General features: G+C 42.6%; 1 protein-coding gene across 1 annotated transcript; it reads left to right on the top strand.

Moving 5' to 3' along the window:
- Positions 1-308: 308 nt before the first annotated feature.
- Positions 309-14911, top strand: LOC125539658 (alpha-mannosidase At3g26720-like). Its single transcript, XM_048703160.1, has 29 exons — positions 309-697; positions 805-888; positions 1190-1278; positions 1382-1556; positions 1689-1808; positions 2018-2104; positions 2186-2257; positions 7064-7177; positions 7698-7798; positions 7898-7991; positions 8105-8272; positions 8363-8452; positions 8534-8599; positions 8729-8785; positions 8955-9174; positions 9267-9400; positions 9621-9692; positions 9782-9841; positions 9949-10020; positions 10429-10476; positions 10606-10725; positions 10990-11055; positions 12901-13013; positions 13127-13211; positions 13568-13684; positions 13768-13863; positions 14169-14216; positions 14300-14368; positions 14469-14911. The coding sequence occupies exons 1-29, from the start codon at positions 494-496 to the stop codon at positions 14685-14687; spliced, it is 3060 nt and encodes a 1019-aa protein (XP_048559117.1). The 5' UTR covers positions 309-493; the 3' UTR covers positions 14688-14911.
- Positions 14912-21518: the final 6607 nt, after the last annotated feature.

Genomic DNA, 21518 nt, shown 5'->3' with positions numbered 1-21518 from the left:
AGTTTTTGGATGGCCGGTTTCCGTATCAGTGTTCAGCCTCAGTCCGGTCTGGTCAACAGAGAGACGCGGTGTCCGTTTTAGGGGACGTGCCCTTAGGGGATGTGATTTGAATCAATTCATAATCTACAGTATTCTGAGAACCGTGCCGGATCTCTGACTCGCCTTCCCTATTTTACACTTCCCAACAGTGTCATCAGAGGATAAATTATTATACTCTGCCGTAAAGATGCAACAGCATGTGCATCTCCGTCGAAGCCGACGTGGCACAGCATGGATGCGGCCACCTGCACCTACACAGCTACACTCCTCGACCCTCACTACAAAGTAGCTAGTCGACTTGGCCCGCCGCCGCCGGCCGGGGTACGCAGTCAGTGAGTCGTCAGTCGTCACTCTCGCAACCCGCCACCGACCCCACCGCTCTCTCTCTCTCTCTCTCTCTCTCTCTCTCTCTCTCTGAGAGACTTCCTGAGTGGCCGCGCCGGCGCCGGCGCCCATGGCCCCCGTCCGGCTCGCCCTCCTCCTCGCCGTCCTGCTCGGGCCCGGCGGCGGCTGCGAGGGGGTGTACATCCCCTACAACACGTCGGCGGGGGTGGTGGACGGGAAGCTGAACGTGCACGTCGTCCCCCACACCCATGACGACGTCGGTTGGCTCAAGACCGTCGACCAGTACTACGTCGGCTCCAACAACTCCATCCAGGTTCGACTTCTGCCGCTCCAAATGTTCTCCCAGATTTTTCCTTTTGTTACCCCTGTTTTCCGTCCGTCGACTTGGTTGAAGCCGAATGTGGGTGTTTTTGGTGGCAGGTCGCGTGCGTTCAGAACGTGCTGGATTCGCTCGTGCCGGCGCTGCTCAAGGACGAGAACCGCAAGTTCATCTACGTCGAGCAGGTAAGCAGCCTGTCAAGATTGTTGCTGTAGAATTCCTCGAATACGCACGAGTGTGCGTATCATATGATATCTTATACTAGAAGGGATTGTTGCTGTAGAATTGGGACCTGGGAGGGGAGGATGCAGAGCAATGTTACCACCTGTAACCGCTCTGTTTCTTGCTTTGCAACCCGGCTGTTTCAATTCATTCTACAACCAAATGGCACGGATGGTGTTACAATGTGGGTTCATTTTTGGGTCTGATGCTGTGATTTTTCTTCAGTAATTAACTGTTTATATATGAATGGTTGGTTGGCTGCAGGCGTTTTTCCAGAGATGGTGGAGGCAGCAGAGCGACAGTATCAAGGATACGGTGAAGGAGCTCGTCAGCTCCGGACAGTTGGAATTCATGTACGCTAGCTAGCTCTTTCAACAACTTCCGTTTTGGCAACCATGTCTCTGTTCTATATCTGACTGATGGCATATCCCTCCTTGTGATCCATCGACGCTGAAGAAATGGGGGCATGTGCATGCACGACGAGGCGACCGTGCACTACATTGACATGATTGATCAAACCACGCTGGGGCACAGATTCATCAAGGAGGAGTTCGGCCAGATCCCAAGGATCGGCTGGCAGATTGATCCGTTTGGGCACTCTGCAGTTCAGGCCTACCTCCTCGGCGCACAGGTAATCCATTTATGCCATGCTTTCAGATTTTGTGTGACTTTGACGATGCTTCACAGGAGAAAAGAAAACTAAGTCAAAGTTCCTTATATGGTCCACTATTATATGAACCACATTTTACTGTCTTTCATTCAGGTAGGATTTGATGCCTTGTATTTCTCCCGGATTGATTACCAAGATCACAAAAGGAGGAAGGGGACCAAAGAGCTTGAGGTCGTATGGAGGAGCTCTAAGACCTTTGGCTCATCAGCTGATGTGAGTAGCATTTTCCTTTTGCGTAATGTAACTATGTGAGTGCTGTGAATCACTTTGATGATCATGGGGTCGTCTTCGCAGTATTTCTCGCTGCGAGCGGCATGCAGTTCACCGCACGAGGTGGCATGTTCCAAATAAAAACCATGACCATAGAAAAGCATATATATTTTGTAACAGTTCCCTTATTGTTATGCTCATTTTTCTTTCAGATTTTTACTGGTATCTTCCCAGGTGGTTATGAACCACCAACTGGTGAGTTTTATTTTGAGATTGGTGCTGAGTCCCCTGTTGTCCAGGTAAATTAACGAGAACTTCAGATATGTTAGTTCAGTCAACACCAGGAATAATCCAATTCTTCATCACTTTTATCTGTGTAGGATGATCCCCTTCTTTTTGATTACAATGTTGAAGAACGGGTGAATGCTTTTGTTGCTGCAGCGCTGGCACAGGTACATTAGGGTCATTAGGTCTCCTATATGTTTTCTTTTTTGAGTTAATTACACAAAACCACAACTTCAGGATAACTTATAACACTTTACCACAACGTTTGAGTTTTTTAACACAAAACCACAACTTCGGGGCAACTTATAACACTTTACCGCAACTTTTGAGTTTTTTAATACAAAGCCATAACTTCTGAACTAATTCTCAACATTGAGCCAAAATCTATCGGTCAACTACTTTAATAGCCAATATGAATGATTTGGCCCACATGCCAGGCTCTAGGTAGCAAGTTCCCTCCTACGTGGCGCTGACTGGATATGTGTAACATAGCAGTCTGCATACGACATCATCGTATCCTCGACGATGCGTTCAACCTGCAGCTCCCCAAGACCTCTTTGTCTAGTTCGCGTGCCCCGCCTGACCATGCCATAGTCCGGACGGGTGCGGCTTTGCGACACTAGAAACCTCGCCTTCAAGGATGCTCGGAGTGATCATCCTGTCGCAGAATTTCGACCACCCCACCAACAACCAACTCCCTGCTCAATGCGTCGGTGGAGTTGATAGCGCCGGTACGGGATGGCAAGAGGAGGAAATGGTAGGCCACATAGGAGATGCGCACATGCCACCTTTTTCCAACTTAGGTCCTAACATGTGGGCCCAATCAATCAGATTGGCTATTAAAAGAAGTTGACCGATAGATTTGAGCTCAATGTTGAGAATTAGTTCAGAAGTTGTGGTTTTGTGTTAAAGAAACTCAAAAGTTGTGGTAAAGTGTTATAAATTGACTTGAAGTTGTGGTTTTTTATTTAAAAACTCAAAAGTTGTGGTAAAGTGTTATAAGTTAACCTGAAGTTGTGGTTTTGTGTAATTAACTCTTCTTTTTTTGATAAATCCTGTACTACTTATGTTTTTAAGGGAGTGTCTCCTATATATCTTCATGCTGGATGAGAATCCATTGGTCTACTACAATTTTTTTTATCAAATTAGAATGGCCATCTGGATTTTACAGTCACAAGTTCATACCTAACGTTGAAAATGCAGCTTCAGATTTCAATGTTACTTCGACCTAAGCATTTCATGCTGAAAAGCTATTATTTTAAGAGCACCTCCAAATGTACATAGCAAATTTTATACGTCCGTGGACAACGCTGCCTCGCCTCTCTTTTGTCTGTGTCCGCCGGTCATATCTAACCCTTAATAAGTGCATGCGGATATTAAGTAGGATATTATTTGCGTGTTATTATGTGATTAACATTATATTTGGCATGGAATTAATTGCACGCTAAACGTGTTGAGCGCTTGACATTGAAGCAGTCTAGATCGTTGGATTGGCATGATTTGATGACCAAGATTAATTGGATCTGCCCTTTTGGGTCTTTTTATATTGGTACGGATATAGATATAGATATAGATATAGATATAGATACAACACCATGCAACGTCGATTTCATCATATCGTAGTTCACCATACATAGAAAAAAAATAGCTACATGCAAAACAATAACTACCCTAATCTAACTCATCGTCCAAAGTCGATGTCAATGACCTCCTTGTCGGAGCCGCCGGTCTCATGGTCATTGACGGCGGGGTGAATCGAGGGTGTCTCCTCCTCCTCGTCCGCGAAGAGCCGCTCCTGCCGAACGTCGGAGAGGTGGATAACATGATGGTTCGCCGCCACCTCCCGCTCGGACTGGGGCGACTTGAGGATGGCCTGGTTCTCGTCCACCAAGATGAGATCGGCAACGAGTGACATGAAGGCGGAAGCACCCGCACATTCGACCTCCATCTGCACCTCTGTCAGGAGGTAATTCGCCTCCATGGCTTGGCGAGATGGAACGGCTCCTCCACCTCGGGCCATGGGGTCAGCCTCCATGGTCCCTCCTCCTCCTCCTCTTTCTTCGAGCTCGGGTCTAGAGCGCCCGGAGGTAGGCCAGGCGCAATGTGGGCGGTGCTCCGTACCTCGGCAACACGCATCTTCGTCGCGATCTCCATCCGGCGCTCTGACGTAAGCATTTAGTGATAGATGACCTTCTCGCGGACCATGGAGGATAGCAATGTCAGAGCGGAATGGGATGCAGACAGGGAAGCGGTGGCAATGCAGATTGGAGGAAAGGGAAGGAAATAGGGGCGGCTAGGGTTTGTCCTCACCGGTTGGCTTAAATAGCCGGGGATTGGCCCCTCGGGTAGTGCGCCAACCATGAATGAGGGCACCAAACCTATGACCTTCCTGAAGGACAGATGGGTTTTCGCATGTGTCTGTCAGTCGGCTGCCCCATGGATGGGCTGGGTTTGAGGGGTGCCAGACAACCTAAAAATATTGGCAGAGTTTGGGGATCCGCATGGGATACGGACTATCTATCTGGACATATAGGGAGAAGTATGTCTGTGTGGGGGGATGTGGTCCGCTTGGAGATGCTGCAAGACTATCTTTTCTAAACCTACGCCTGCGGAACTGCTAGCACAAGCAAATCTCCTCTTCTTTGTTAGAAATAGTACTCCGATACGTGCAAAGCATGTTTAAGTTGGAATTGCATGACACAACTTCATAGGAACAAAATATGGGCAACGATCTTGTTTTGGGTGTTTTCTCTCTTTCTTATGATATTACGAATAATCTTAGGTGAGATTGTGAGCTCACTGTGTGTGGACAGATCATACTGACGCGCTGCTGGTTCCAGAAGAATGTAGACACATCTGGGTACATTTAGGTTCTGTAGATGCGAATCCCAACAACCTAGACCATTGGATTAGCATCAATCAATGGCTGGTATCACATTCAAGCACTAGTAGAAAAAAGGCCATTTGTCCCGGTTCTGGAACCGGGACTAAATGGTCGTTACTAAAGCCCCCCCCTCCCCCCCTTTAGACCCGATTTTTCTGGTGGGAGAGATGATTCCGGAGGGTTTTGCTGATTTTTGAGCCATTTAGAGGGATATGTGGAGGATTTCGCGGCAGCAGCCATAGCGTAGCGGCAAGGCTCTGGGCAGCCATAGCGCAGCTATCGCGGCTATTTCGCGGGCTATTTTAATCTATGCTAATCAGCCCTCGTCACTGCTCAATTTAACCTCTAATCTCTAATCATCCCTCATCATTCCAAATCATCTAACTTCCCGAACGGTCCCCCATCCTCTCACTACCCCAGCCTGAGCACGCTTAACTTCCGGGTTCTATTCTCCCTCGTTTCCAAGTCTGCACTTGTTGTTTTCTTGACAATATTAAGATGTCAATCCTGTTAACCCTCAGGAGTTTAGCTTGAGCATGAAGTCACACATTTCACTGTTTGAGTTTGAAACTATCATTCTAAAAAACAATAATTATTTAGTAACACTAATATTTCTTGAATTAGTAGTCTGACCATTGTTTGACCAAAGTTTGACAAAAAAATCAAAAAAATTGAAATAATTATTTAGTAACACTAATATTCTTGAATAATTATTTATTAACACTAATACTTCTTGAATAAATAGTTTGACCATAGTTTGACCAGATTTAACGAAAATTCAAAAAAACTGAAATTTGAGCATAACTTTTTTTCCTCTTAGAATTTGAGGATTTTAAAGATTTGCAAACAGGCCGTAGGCTGTCAAAACCGGATGCGGATTTTCGTGCTGAACATTTTGATATATTATACGTTTTTTTCTGACATCGTATGCAAAAGTTATAGCCGTTTTACATTTTCCCTACACTTTTTGCAAAACATGTCCAATTTTAAGTTTTTAAATTTTCCTAACTAGTAGATGTAGTAACATAACTACATCTTGAAGGATTTTAACTTTTTAAGTTTTATCATTTTCTTTTGCTTTTTACAAAACTGAAAATTGCATCATTAGTACCGGTTCGTGGCACAAACCGGTACCGGTTTGTGCCACGAACCGGTACTAATGGGCATCGCACCCTAGTGAACCGGGAGTAATGCCTGTACGGTGCCCTAGCCGCTCGAACCGGGACTAATGCTCACATTAGTCCCGGTTCGTAATGCAACCGGTACTAATGCTCTTTTCTGGCCAAACCAAAGCCCCTTTTTCTACTGGTGAAGGCTTCGGATTCAAAATTTCAAAATTTCAAAACTGGTACACTATATAGTACTATAGTTATAGATATAGATAATCCTAGGTGCACGGCAAACCCATTCCAAGGTCCCATGGGTGGTGGTTGTAATTTCCAAAAATAGTGCGAGGCCAGTAGTAGGGAAGGACCTAGAATAAGTCGATCATGTGGCTGGTGGAAAATATGATGATAGTGAGGCCGATCTGATGGCGTGCACATGGTTTTGCTGATAAGCCAAATGCATACCATTCTACAAATTGATTTCCTGTTATTTAAACCGCATCGTTTCATACTTAAAAGTTGTTGTTCTACTTATACCTACACCGGTATATAGTGTATCAGTTTTGAGTGAATCTAAAGCTTCAATCCTGATCGCTCGCATACTCAATCTAACAGTTGAGACAGTGGGATTGGTGTGAACAGTGACCATCAAGGACGCGCAGCGGCTTGGAGATGGGTCTAGAAAGAGGGCAGGAGAGAAAGAAAACTAAAGTAAATAATTGAATGTGGAGCCCGCTGGTTAATTTCCTTTGTTTTTACAATTTTGGTCACCAACCAATAGGGATAACACTTGTAATATTTCTTTTTGTACAACAATAATATTCATTTCTGAATTCATTCATAGACCATATTCTTTTGCATTTCTTTTCGTAATGCAGTCTAATGCTTTTCTTCTTTTACCAAAATCACTTATGTTCAGACATGCATTGCACACGTGTGTACATGTGTTTGTCGTAATTTATATTCGTTATATTTTTTTGTAGGCAAATATCACAAGGACAAACCATATCATGTTTACAATGGGAACAGACTTCAAATATCAATACGCAGAAAGTTGGTTCAGACAGATGGATAGATTAATTCATTATGTGAACAAGGTAAATGATGAGCCTGGAATGACAATATCAAATTGATATCACTAGATTTTCGAAATATATACTTGTGTTTGTTCGAAACAACATATGAGTACTTAAGAAATATGGTCCAAGTGGTACTTTGTCTTTTTGCGAAAAGGACTTGGTTCTATTGTAGAAGTTGACGGGAAGTACAAAGGACCTAAACTGCTTATATTCTGAAGCAGATGGTGTATTTCTTTAGTAACTTCATAGCTATATGACAAACTTATAATCACAACACTACTGAATCATATCTCGTGAGCTATCACCATCACGATTGTCTCTGTTCTAAATCATGAAATACATTTGAAATGCTTCCAGTCTTCTCACACTATGGGAACATGCCATGGGATGCATTTGATTTTTTTTGCTTTAGATAAGGATATAATTGATTTATTTTGAGCATTTTAAATTGGTAAATAAGTAAATAATGCTTAAATTTTATGTAAAATACCTATTAACACATTATAATTCACCATTGTTCTGTTTGACCATACCTCAGGATGGCCGTGTGAATGCTCTGTACTCCACACCTTCCATTTACACTGATGCAAAATTTTCTGCAAATGAGCCATGGCCTCTCAAGACAAACGATTTCTTTCCGTATGTTCTATCTTGGAGTACATTCATAATTAGTACAATTAAAACGTTGCTTTTGTATTTTGTTCCTTAACGTTCATATGGCTGTGTGTCTTCGGTCAGATATGCAGATAGGCGCAATGCATACTGGACAGGTTACTTCACAAGCAGACCCGCCTTAAAACGATATGTCCGCATCATGAGTGGATATTACTTGGTAGTTTACCTACTATTTTAATGTTGCCCTCCAGATATCCAACACCAAATGATATACTGTCTTGGTCACTTGGTGGTGTTCTTCCTTAAAGGTCAATATGTTTTCACTTTCAGGCAGCTAGGCAGCTGGAGTTCTTCATTGGGAGAGGCAAGTCAGGTTTCACAACAGATAGTTTAGGAGATGCTCTAGCTCTTGTCCAGCACCATGATGCTGTTACAGGAACAGAGAAGCAACACGTTGCAGATGATTATGCGAAGAGACTATCGATTGGCTATAAGAAAGTAACTAATCGAGAAAATTGATGTAATTCGTATTTGATGATTTCTTTTGGGATTTAATGGATTGTTTAATTTGGTTTGATTCTTTTCCAGGCGGAGGAACTGGTTTCGACTTCTCTTGCTTGCTTGAGTGAGTCAGGCTCAAATTCTCGTTGTTCGTTCCCAACGACAAATTTTGGGCAGGTCGGTTTGCAGGTTTTCTTTAACAAAGTTCCCTCTTTAGTTAAAACTTAAATGACTTTGTTTACTGATCTCTTTTTTCAGTGTCCTCTCCTGAATATTACATATTGTCCCCTTTCCGAGAAGAACTTTTCTCAAGGCAAAAGCTTGGTGAGTTCTGTTCTTAACTCATGGCTCTTTTTAAGATGAAATTTTGTAGGTTTAAAATAATCCATGATACTTTCTTCGCAAGTAAACCCATGCAACATCTAATATGGTGTTTTCATCTTTTCGTTACAGGTTGTTCTTGTGTACAACTCTCTTGGATGGGAACGAGAGGATGTCCTCCGCATACCAGTATGCAAATTTCGTTCCCTGAAAACATGATATTTTGTTGGTTTTTATTGATCATTCATACATCCATCTATTCTGTATATGAATATATGTGCTTATGAATAGTGCCACTACCATGAAACTTCTATATTATAGAATGAGAACTAAATTGGCCTCTTTGTAAAATTAACAGGTCATGAGTGACTCAATTGTTGTTCATGATTCTAAGGGAAGAGAAATTGAATCGCAACTTCTGCCAATAGCTAATGCCTCATCGTACCTACGGGACAAACATGTCAAAGCTTATTTGGGCACATCGCCTGCTTCAAAACCTAAGTTTTGGGTTGCCTTTTCTGCTTCGGTACCACCACTTGGTTTTAACACTTATTTTGTTTCGAGCGGAAAGAGATCAGGTGAATTCATATCTTTCATCTTGATATGCAGCAAAATAGAAAGCATCACTCAGAAGTTTGACAATTTTTCTGTCACATTATATACATTTCAGCATCTATCTCTTCGCCATCCACTCTATACCCTCAGGGAAGTAAAAGTAGGAATCTGCAAGTTGGGCAAGGGCATTTGAAACTTCAATATGATGCAGCTGGAGCATTATCCCGGTACTCCGATAGCAAGACTCGGGTAATTTGCCAATTCCTAAGCATTACTTCTAATCTGAAACAGTTTTACCTCTTGCCTTGCTTTCATCTTAAGTAGTACAGAAGTTGTATGCTAAGATTACCCACGGTTATCTTCCCTAGCAGCTCATATGTCCACTGTGGTATTGGATATCAAATTTCGCTTTTTGTTTTGCATGTTATCTAGAATCACTTGTACTCAAGAACCATTAACATATTTCAAGGTTGAAGAAAATTTCAAGCAGAAGTACAAGTATTACATAGGACAAGATCATGGAGACGGAGATGATCCTCAGGTGCACTAGGGATTCGACAAATAATATATTTTACCTCAAAAGTAGAAATTACTAATACTGGCATCTGTTTTCTTTTTCCTGGACCGTAGGCTTCAGGAGCATACATATTTCGCCCCAACGGTTCCGTTCCTATCAAAACTGATGGTCAGGTATGAAGAAGGGACCAAAGTATCTCTAAAATAGTGAATGGATCACAGGAGATCTTTAAAGAAGATTCATTATCGGTCTGACGTGAAATTATGTTTCCCACTTCAAGGTTCCTCCCACGATTCTGCGCGGGCCCATATTGGATGAAGTGCATCAGCAGATTAATTCATGGATATACCAGGTTAATAATATGAATACTGTTTGTTTGAACCACCACTCATGGGGATTTACTTGCTTCCTTTTTTTGCCAGATCTTAAGGTTCTCAACGAATTTCTAGCACACATCTCTGTCACTACAGCAACAGTACCGTAATTCATTTGAAATTTTTGATTGTAATGCTATTCATTCTGAATTAGCGTACACCTTAGACTCATTAGACTTACTATTGTCCATTCAACATCTTTTGATTAGATCAGGCAAATACTGATGTGTATGCCTTTTGGTGAAATTGCATATCTAAAATAAATTGAGGTTGATACTTGATAGTGCCAAGAATATGGACTTTTCTGTTTTTTCATTCCTTGTTAATTGACTTAAATTACTTTTGAATGCTTGATAATTGATATAGTCTTTCTTATCTTCGTACAGATCACTAGAGTTTACAAGGAAAAGGACTATGTGGAAACCGAGTTCATAGTGAGTAATTGCACCTTGGATTGGTTTCTTCTTGAGGCCTTCACATTTTGCATAATAATTAATTCGTCTTGTTTCTTTTATGCCATTACATATTTCTAACATCTCATTAATAATTGTTTTTATTCATAGATTGGACCAATACCAGTAGACGATGGAAATGGAAAAGAACTATCAACTGAAATTATTACTAGCATGGCAACAGACAGAACATTTTATACCGATTCCAGTGGACGTGATTTCATCAAAAGGGTATGATTCACTAGCACTAGCACTTGACCCTTTCCAAAAAAGAAAAAAAAGACAAAAAATGTCTATTGCCTTTCTAATAAATGCAGTGAGCACAAAAAATAGTGCACAAATAACTGTATTAATGATTCTTGTGCTAGTTTCGAGGGAAGAATCTAACAATGTTATAGAGGATTACTGCAGCTGCAACATAAAATAAGTGTTGTTATGGTGCACCATTATGTTATACTACCTATTTTAGTATACAAGATACCCTTTTTCTTTCAGGTACAGGATTATCGCTCAGAGTGGAAGATTGAAGTAAACCAACCCATTGCAGGAAACTATTATCCGGTGAACTCCTGTTTGCTCTATTATATTTTAAACAAGGAAGCTTACTAGTATCACTAAGAAATGGCTTCTTTCATTGTTTTCCGTCATTGAGTGAACATCTGAAAGTAGTTCAGAGTTCACTTTGCATTTTCCCCTCAGTTTATTAGGTATTTTGTTTGTCGAGAATTTTTTGTTTGCTTTGTAATTGATACTCCCTCTGTTTCATAATGTAGTGCATACATATTTCTTGAAAAGTCAAACCTCACAAACTTCGACCAAGATTGTGGAGAAAAATATTTACATCTAGAATGCCAAAGATATATCATTAGATTTATCATAAAGATGTAGTTTCATATTTTATAATTTTGGTATTGTAGGTATAAATAGTTTCTCTATAAACTTGATCGAAGTTTGCAAAATTTGCCTTTTCAAAAAAGAGAAAAGCATGTTTTTGGTCCCTCAAGTTCCCTAAAAGTATAGACTTGATCCCTCAAGATTTTCTGGTAAACATTTGATCCTTCAAGTCTCAAAACCCGACAAGTTTGGTCCAAAACCAGATTTTGACCACGTTCAACGGGTTTGACCACATTGACCAGGTTTGACCGATCAATAGTAAATTCAAAAAATAGCTAACAAATAAAATAAAATCTGATTTTTTTGTCATCCAATATGCTCAACTTCTTAAGGTGCGTGAAAATTTTCATAGTGTTTGGACACTCGACGCTCGTGGCAAAAAATATATATATACAAATCGACTACCTGAACTGTAAATTCAAAACAATAGCAAAAAATAAATCAAAAAAGTCTGAAATTTTGTGGCAACTAAGATGATTGGGTGTGCTAGGTGCGTGTAAAGTTTTGTTCTCAAATAACATCCGAGGAGCTCTAGCAAAAAAATATTTTGGCTTTTTTTGTGAGTCAAAATTTGTTTTTTGCCACGATTTCCTCGTATGTCAAAACACCACACAAAATTTTATGAACCTAGCGCACCCAAGAATTTTGGTTCCCACAAAATTTAAGATTTTTTGAATTTTTGACCTATTGTTTTTTAATTTACTGTTCAACTAGAGTAGATTTGTATTTTTTTTGCCATGAGCTCCTTGAGTGTCCACACAATGAAAATTTACACGCACCTTCAGAACTTGAGCATATTGGATGCCAAAAAAACAAGTTTTTTTTGAATTGTTTTACTATTTTTTCAAATTTACTGTTCATTGGTCAACCCTAGTCAACATGGTCAAAATCTGTTTTTGGACCAAACTTGTTCAGTTTTGAGACTTGAAGGACCAAATATCCAAAAAAAGTCTTGAGGGACCAAGTCTATGCTTTAAAAAAAATCTATACGCACTATGTTATAGAAAGGAGTAAGTTTCTGGTCACTGGCTCTACCTGTAGATGGTAACAGACAGTTAATGACAGCTAAAGCAACTCTCTTCTTCACTTATTTAGCACTCTAAGAATAGGACTTTATCTCTACATGTAGTGATGTAATTGTGTAGCTATGTGATCTCGCAGCCCAAAAAGACACACAAATTTTGACATTTAATGACATATGACGCAAGTCTCTGCATTTGGTGACATACAAGATGGTAACATAGAAATTTGATCCTCGAAAAACAATTTGTGGCATAGGAAATGAAGATTTAGTTGTATTTGGAAGGCTTTGGTAGGCGGGAGGCTATTGGTGATTATGGAAGGCTGATAATTTAAAATGTTGAGAGTGAGGTTATTCATACTTTGTCAATATTTGAAAAAATTGGGAATCGTCAGCTCCAAAGTTGCAAATTATTCTGTAGTTTTGCTTGTAGATTGTGGTGGGGGCAGATTTGTATACAGATTGATAGATAATTATGTATTTATTTTCAGGTTAATCTTGGAATTTATGTGGAAGATGGCACCAAAGAGTTGTCTGTACTCGTAGACAGGTCTGTTGGAGGTTCTAGCATAAAGGATGGACAAATAGAGCTAATGCTACACAGGTACATGTCACGGAGCACAGTTGCACAGTATTTTCTTGCTTCTTTCATCCTTTAGCTGTTCTTTTTTTCCTTTCCACCTCTTCTTCGTTAAATATTTCTTACTCCTTGTGTAGGAGGCTAGTCCATGATGATGGCCGCGGTGTTGCGGAAGCATTAGATGAAGAAGTATGTTTGGATGATCAATGTGAAGGACTAGTTGTAAGTATCTTTCTGACCATGTGCTTTGGATGGAATTCAGAATTAGATGTTTGCTACTGAAATATAATCTTATCAGCAATATAGGCATCATTACATTGTTTATAAAATTTCTTTCTTTCTTTGCCTCCGTTCGGTCAACTCTTGGTGTATAGCCCATTGGTTTGGTCAACTCTTGTTACAGAGGAAGCAATTTACTCATCTCTCACCAAATCCCGTTCCCACATATATTGAAGAGGTGTTTGATGTACCATAGCAGATCGATTATTTGTTGTATTATTTACAAGGGTTCCCTCTTTACAAGCAAATGTTGTGCGGAAACCTTCTTTAAATAAAGCAATGTATTACAATATGGACAGATTGAAGGAAAATACTATCTCAAAATTGACCCACAAGGAGACGGAGCTAGGTGGCGTCGTACATTTGGTCAGGAACTGTACTCCCCTCTTCTTCTTGCGTTTTCAGAGCAAGAGCAGGTATATATAAATTTTGTTGCACTTGTGATCGATCAAACAGCTATTCTTGTCGTATTGAACATTTCCCTACTCGTACTTTTCAGGATGGAAGCAACTGGGTGAATTCGCATGTTTCATCATTCTCTGCAATGGATCCAACTTACAGCTTTCCTGAAAATATCGCGTTGCTTACTCTCCAGGTATGTCGTGTATATGGAGAATGGACCATTGCTATCTTATCTCCTTATAAAAGGAAAATGAAATTGGGTATAGACTGTGCAAGAGATTACTGATCTGATAACTCTGAGTAGTGTAGCATTTATTTTTATTTTATTTTTTGCAATGGCGCAAGTTAGTTTTTTATCCTACTGGTTTGAGTTAGCTGCAACAACTGTTATCGATACCACAGAATATTGATGAAAATGCTACGTGGGTTCGTTTGTGGTGGCAATCATTATAAACAACCGTTTCATATACTGTTTTAAAACGCTTGAGCATTGTACAGGAGCTTGAAGATGGAAGTGTTCTTCTTCGGTTGGCTCACCTATACGAGGTCTCAAACCTTGATCCTTTACTTCCCCTTGCCCCAATCAGATCCAATTTGCACGTTTTGTAAACATTGTACTGTGCATGTAGGCTGGAGAGCATAAGGATCTCTCAGTTCCGGCGAGGGTCGACCTCAAGAGGGTATTCCCAAATAAAAAGGTGATATTCATTAAACTTGTTTAAATATATATGCTTTTATGTACATTTTGATTGGATCCTGATGAATATTTTCACTTCCTTTCCAACCCTAATGCTCCAGATTGACAAGATCAGTGAGACAAACCTATCGGCAAACCAAGAGCGCGCTGCCATGGAGAAGAAGAGGCTGAAGTGGAAGGTTGGAGGGCCTCCCCCAAAGGAAAATGTGGTCCGTGGACGTCCCGTGGATCCTTCCAAGCTCCTCGTCGAGCTGGCACCCATGGAGATCCGCACATTTGTCATTAGCTTTGACCACCGACTCGCCGAACATCTCGGCTAAGCAGCATGCCGATGACCGTCGGTGTTGTAATGTTTTATTGCGACTCGGAATATTGTATTTTCTTTTGCGGAAACTCAAAATATTGTAGTTAGAGGTTAAGTCCTAGTTCGTTTTTATGTGTTTTTATTGGTCGATTAGGCTTTGTGTCCTGCTCAGAAAGACGAGATGATTGTGGCTCCTCAAAGATGGAATAAGATCCTCCCTGCCTAGTCCACACATTTTCACTTCCGGAGCTGCGTGCCTCCTCGAACCCCGACACGAAAACCCTAACTCCGGCGGCCGCGCCTCCTCCTCCTCTCATCCACCTCCTCGTTGTCCGCCATGGTGTGGAAGTGGATCCCCGGACGCAAGGGTAAGCATGGCCATGAGGTTGGTTCCTCCTTCAACTGTCGCCGCTCCAGCAGCTCCGCGATGCCCGCATTTAGCCTCTCCCTGCCGACGGCCCTGCGGCGCGCTCGGCCGTATGTCAAGGCTGAGATCTGCCAGCGCTATTGGGAGATGGGGACACCACTGCCGTGGAGCAACATGCACCTCCCCAACAACTGGCACCTCTCTGCGGATTAGGTGCCCATTCCTCCGATCCCGTGAGCAGCCACGACCACTGTGAGGAGATCCACCGCCGCCGGACCTCGTCAACAACGCCAGGTACGTCATCAACTCCCCGCTATGGGGTACGTGGCTCCGTGACAAGCACGACCTACGGCGGCAACCCTTCTTTCCCGGTCGTGCTTCGAGCCCGCCATGGGCGCGCTCTCAGCCTGCCTCGGTCGCGCGATCGTGCGTGGGCTAACGCCGACCCCCTCCCCCTCGCCGCTCCCCACCACCACCACCTCCCATGACCACCGAGGAGGCGGAGCTCATGAGGCGGGCGCTCGAGGACTCCGTCCAGGAGCACGATGAAGCCCAATGGGAGGGCCTCAAAGAGATGATTGCCCTCTCCGCCGTAGGCGATGTCGCCATCCCAAAGCTGCTGGCCATGGTCAAGGAGAAGGCCATGGAGGAGGTGTCCGAGGAGCCCACCGCCGCGGCCTGGAACCCAGCATTGGTGGGCCAGTCATGGACGTGGATGGAGACATTTCCATGCACGCCGGAGTATGTCTCCGTGGCCCCATCGTGGGTGGGCACCGAGCATGGTCGCCGTATCTGCCACGACTAGAGGTGGTGTAGGTGCCTCCTGCCCAGTAGGGCCGCCAGCTCACCTATGGCAGTTGCCGCCCTACATCGAGCTCACCAAGGATGACGAGGATGACAATGGCGGTGACTGAAGACGGCCACGGCCACGGCGGCAATAGCCAAATCTAGTTTTTTTTTATGTCTTTATAGTTTTATAAGTTTAGTTTGAATGTGCAGCCTTGAGACATTGTGAACGTTTATGTAAAATATATCTTTTTAAAATATGTGCAGTATCTATTTAGGTCTAAATTTGGATCTCATTTTGAAAGTCCAAATGCTGACAAACTTTGGGATGGAGTGGCCAATTGGACGCATCAACGACCGGACGACCGCATCCGGACACGCATGTCTGTTTTGCCAACCCAAACACACAAAGTCCGAACAAAACAGATGTCCGTTTGGGGTGTAGTGTTGGAGTTGGCTTAATACCAACACGCAGACGCACATGCACATGCACTGACAGGTGGTGCCAAAGTCCATCACGCCGAGTCGACTGCATCCTTCATCTCGCATCTCACTCCTTCTCTTGATTTGTCTGTCCACTGGGCCCTGCTTGATTCGCTGGTCCCTCACTTGGCTCACCCTGGACCAGCGACTGGTAACCGGATCCTCTAACATTGTGAAGGAAGTCATGGTGCTACAGTGTTGCCTAGTGTAAAATGAGAGTTAATTGCAAGGAGATACCACACTTGCGCACGTTGTAACGAGTTAGTACCATTGCTCGTGCATGTCACAGTTCAGTACCACTATTTGGCCTAATCGTTACAAAAAAGGCTGACAACAGTATAACTCCGTATTGACCATGTATCTGATATCACAGCCCCACCTATCAGGCGACACGCTGGCCAATCATCCTGTGCCCGGTGCGCTGACCAGGACGAGGTCGGCGCGGTCGGTCTTAGCGGGCTCGGTCGAACCAAGCCGGATCCCACCAGACGAACCCTATCCTTCCTTCTTCCCTCTCCATCTCCTCTCTCCCCGTGGATCTTAGGCGATGGCTGTGGCGACTCCCAGCGACGGCGGTGTCGTGGGCGGCTACGACGACCTTCCCGGCCTAGGAGCGATGACCACGTGGGGCTAGACTGCTCCAGGTCGTCCAACTCCACCGGCAGCGAGGAAGAGGAGGAGGAGGAGGCGCCCCTGTCCATGGAGCAATGGTTGCGGCTCGCTAAGATGTGGTTGGCCAACCCAACCACAAGCCATCACTGGACCAGTGGAGCGGATGGAGTGCTGTAAGTCCCTCCTTTTTCCTTCTGTCTGTTCAAATCATAGGGCTGGGGTTAATGTTCTTAAAGCACTGAAAATATTTCAATTTTGCCGTGGCTTGTAGGTTAGATGATGCTATATGGGATGTTAGGATTCACTTTAATGCTGGGCATAATTTGGATAGGAAGATTTGCAGCTCAGATGTCACATTTCTGAACCTGTATGCACTGTTGACAGTAGTAGGATTTAATTTTAATGATGAACTATATCACATGAGAAATAAAGCTGCAACAGGAGTTGAGAGAGAGCATGGACTAGATCTGATTGACACGAACATCAAATTGCAAGAGCTAAAGAAGCAGTATGAGGATTCATTAGTTCTGAATTTGTTAGCTAGGGCAACAACACCCGTCAGTTCAGAGTCAGGTTTAGTTAGTGAGGGTAACATCCATCAGAGACCAAATGAATTAGCTATAGTTTTATATGAACCACCTGTTTTTATGATCTCAGTGAGCCTGTTGTGCTTGTTGTTGATGATCATGGTGTAGTTTTTTCAAAGTCAGTGCGGCAGTAGTATAGTGCATCCAACTCAGCCTACTGCTATGTGCACACAAGAGAGTAGAAATGTCAAGGGGAAGCTGAAAGCTGTGTTGGAGGAAGAGGAATTTTTAGAGGAGGGATATAGGAGCTACACTGACTCTGAGGGTGCATATGACACTGATAACTACATTTTAGCTAAACACACAAATATAATAGAGGGGAAGAAACTGGCAGAGGAAGAAGATGAAGAATCAGAAGAGGAACCACCCATGCATCATGAGGGTGACACTGATGTTGAGGATCTATTTGAGGAGGAGGAGGTGAATGTTGCAACTGAAAGGAGTACTCCAACTAAAAGAGAAAAATCACCCATACAGGAACCTGCAAAGAAGAGGCAGAAGCTGCAAGTCAGGAGATGCCCCACCACTAGGTCACACTCTAGTGTTTTAGAGGAGGAGAAACCTGATTTTAGTCCTTCATGTGATGAAGAAGATCATGGCTTGCTGTTTGACAGTGATGATGGACATGAGGCACCAGCATTTGTCCTACAAAAGGCAGGAAGAATAGGGCAAAGAAAAGGAAACCTAGGATATGGTACAATTATAAACTTGAGCAACCACATCAGCAGTTATGTATGTACATGTGCTTCAAGAATCAGCATGAATTCAGAGAAGCATTGTTGATCCTACAAATTACACAATCCAGAAATTTTAGGTACCACAGAAACTCAGACAAAAGGATCATTGCCTACTGCAAACAATAGCACTGCCAGTTCTTCATAGTTGCTGCAGTTATCAAAGGGGAAAAGACATTTGCTATCAAAAAGATGAGGCTACAACACACTTGCCCAAGCAGTACAGAGTCATCCAGGGTTAGTGCAAAGTGGCTTGCTAAAATATATGAGTCACTGTTTAGGTCTGACCCAACAACTAGCATAGCTAATATGATTGACAATTGCCAGGAGAAGTATGGTGTTGAAGTGCCCAGGCACATGGCCTATAGAGCCAAAAACCTTGCTGTGGAAGATGTATTAGGAGAGCATAAGAAGCAGTATCCTAGGTTGAGGGACTATGCCCAAACCATCATGGATACAAACCCTGGAAGTAGAGTTGTTGTTGCAACAATAACTCCAAAAGCTACAACAAAAAGACTACATTTAGGACCAAGGTTTCATGCTATGTTCTTCTGCATAAATGGACCCAGGGAGGGATTTCTCAATGCATGTAGGCCATTCATTGGTTAGTTACATGTTACTTTGCTTTATTTAGAATGTTTCTTAATGTTCATGCCACATTTGCTTGTAGATGATAGCTTTATACATGTTTGTTGTTTGCATCTAAATGTATGTGTTGATGGGTGCTTTATCAAGCTGAATACTGGTGCTCAAATCCTAGCAGCCACTGGCAGAGATGGCAATGACAACATATTTCCACTTGCATTTGCTATAGTTGGGCAAGAGGACACAGCAAACTAGTGTTGGTTTCTGCACCAACTGAAGATATGTCTAGGAGGAGAAGTTGGTAAATTTGCCCCTTACACTATCATGTCTGATACACAGAAGGTATGCATCTCCTTGTTTATCTTTATGCATATAAGTTATGTTGTAGATAGTAGCTTCAGTACTCTAGTAGCTTAGTGTTATATTATGTGAACAGTGGCTACTAAATGCAGTAAATCAAGTATTTCCAAACTGCCATCAAAGATTTTGCCTTAGACACCTATATGCAAATTTCCAAAATGCTGGGTTTAGGGGGGAAGATCTAAATAAATGCATGGATAATTCCAACTATGCTTATAACCAACACAAGTTTAACATTGCAATGAATGATCTGAAAAATGAGAGTGAGGAAGCTTGGAAGTGGCTGAGTGGAATACCTAAACAGCATTGGGCTAGACATGCTTTTGACACCAACTGCAAGACATACTTGTTTGTTAACAACCTGTCAAAGGTGTTCAACAAGTACATCTTAGATTTTAGGGGGAAAACCTATTAGGACTATGGTTGATGGTATTAAGGACAAGCAGATGGTGAGGTGGCATAGGAATAGAGAGAGAGAGAGAGGAAAGGCAGCTATGTGGGAGATCACACCCCATTATGCTGAGAAGCTAGAGGTGGAAAAGGAAAGGGCCAGGTACTACAAACCCATTCAAGCTGGTGTAAATCTATGGCAAGTGACAAGTGGGCAGCAAACACATCCAGTCAACTTGGACATGCATACATGTGGTTTTAGAAAGTGGGACCTATCTGGCATACCATGCAACCATGCTGTATCTTCCATTAGCAAGGCAAAAAGGTTTCCAGAGGACTATGTTTCTATATTCTTCAAAAAACCTTTTTACGTAGCATCATATGAACCTATGATATATCCTGTCCTTGGTGAACATGACTGGACAAAGACAGCTGGACCAGACATAGATCCACCTGAATTTCATGTGAAGAGAGGAAGGAAAAAAGAGAAGAGGATAAAGGGCAGGTTTGAAGTTCCAAAGCCAAAGGATAGTTCTAGAATGGCCACTATAACATGTAGTAATTGTGGACTTCAATGACATAGGTACACCAATTGCAAGGTTCAACTAAAACCAGAGCTGGCTATGAGGAAAAACAAGCATGTGGTAATCCCTTGTTAATTAGTTCTATGGTTTCTATACTGTATTTTGAGTAAATACCATGCATGTTTGACTTACTAACATGTTTCTTTTTGTTTGCAAGGCACCTGCAAGATCAAGGAATGCTCATGAAGCTACTCCACCTGTAAGATCACAGCCCCCACATGCATCTGGTGCTAGATCTGCTTCTGCAAGGGCATCTAGTGCTAGATCTGCTGCTGCAAGGGGATCTGGTGCTAGATTTGCTACTGCAAGGGCAACTGGTGCTAGATCTCCTGCTGTAAGAGACCAAAGGCCATTCTTTGCTCCAAGATCTTCCTCTGGAGCTTCAACTTCTGGTGCAAGGGCATCTGATGACCCAATAAGTCATTCTGGATGGATGTCCTTTTTTAATGCCAGTAGGGGAGGTCAAAACTGAGTTTCATGAGGGTGCATCTGGGTTATGCTACTTGAAAATATTTTGAACTATGTTATGTGTGCATCTGGGTTATGTTTGTGAACAATGTTATGTGTACCCAGTTTGATGAGTACTAAGTCTGATGAGTAACCACTATGTTTGTTATGAAGTGATGAGTACTAAGTTTGTTATGAAGTGATGAGTACTAAATTTGTTATGATGTGATGAGTTAAGTTTGATATGGTGTGATGAGTTAAGTTTGATATGGTGTGATGAGTTAAGTTTGATATGTTGACATAGCCTAAATGACTAACCACTATGGTTTAGGGGTTCTCGACGTCGACAGAGCCTAAATGAGTAACCGCTATGGTTTAGGGGTTCTCGATGTCGACGGAGCCTAAATAACTAACCACTATGGTTTAGGGGTTCTCGACGTCGATGAAGTCTAAATGAGTAACCACTATGGTTTAGGGGTTCTCAATGTCGACGGAGCCTAAATAACTAACCACTATGGTTTAGGGGTTCTCGATGTCGACGGAGCCTAAATGACTAACCACTATGGTTTAGGGGTTCTCCACGTCGATGGAGCCTCAATGAGTAACCACTATGGTTTAGGGGTTCTCGATGTCGATGGAGCCTAAATAACTAACCACTATGGTTTAGGGGTTCTCGACGTCGACATAGCCTAAATGAGTAACCATTATGGTTTAGGGGTTCTCGATGTCGACGGAGCCTAAATGACTAACCACTATGGTTTAGGGGTTATCGATGTCGACGGAGCCTAAATAACTAACCACTATGGTCTAGGGGGTTCTCGGCGTCGACGGACCCTAAATGAGTAGAGTAACCACTATGACAGCAACTATAACAAGCAACAAATTAAATCATGTAACATATCAACCAACTAT

Source organism: Triticum urartu, chromosome 2 (assembly GCF_003073215.2).
Source record: "Triticum urartu cultivar G1812 chromosome 2, Tu2.1, whole genome shotgun sequence".
Lineage (NCBI taxonomy): Eukaryota > Viridiplantae > Streptophyta > Magnoliopsida > Poales > Poaceae > Triticum > Triticum urartu.
Note: the sequence above shows the minus strand (reverse complement) of the source record. Positions and strands in the feature narration are given on the sequence as shown.

Bases quoted from the DNA above. Each gene is read 5' to 3' on its own strand.
- LOC125539658 (XM_048703160.1), top strand. From the start codon at position 494: ATGGCCCCCGTCCGGCTCGCCCTCCTCCTCGCCGTCCTGCTCGGGCCC. The intron at 7,992-8,104 runs GTAGTTTACCTA...TTTCACTTTCAG, and splicing joins TCATGAGTGGATATTACTTG to GCAGCTAGGCAGCTGGAGTT. The intron at 13,685-13,767 runs GTATATATAAAT...CGTACTTTTCAG, and splicing joins CGTTTTCAGAGCAAGAGCAG to GATGGAAGCAACTGGGTGAA.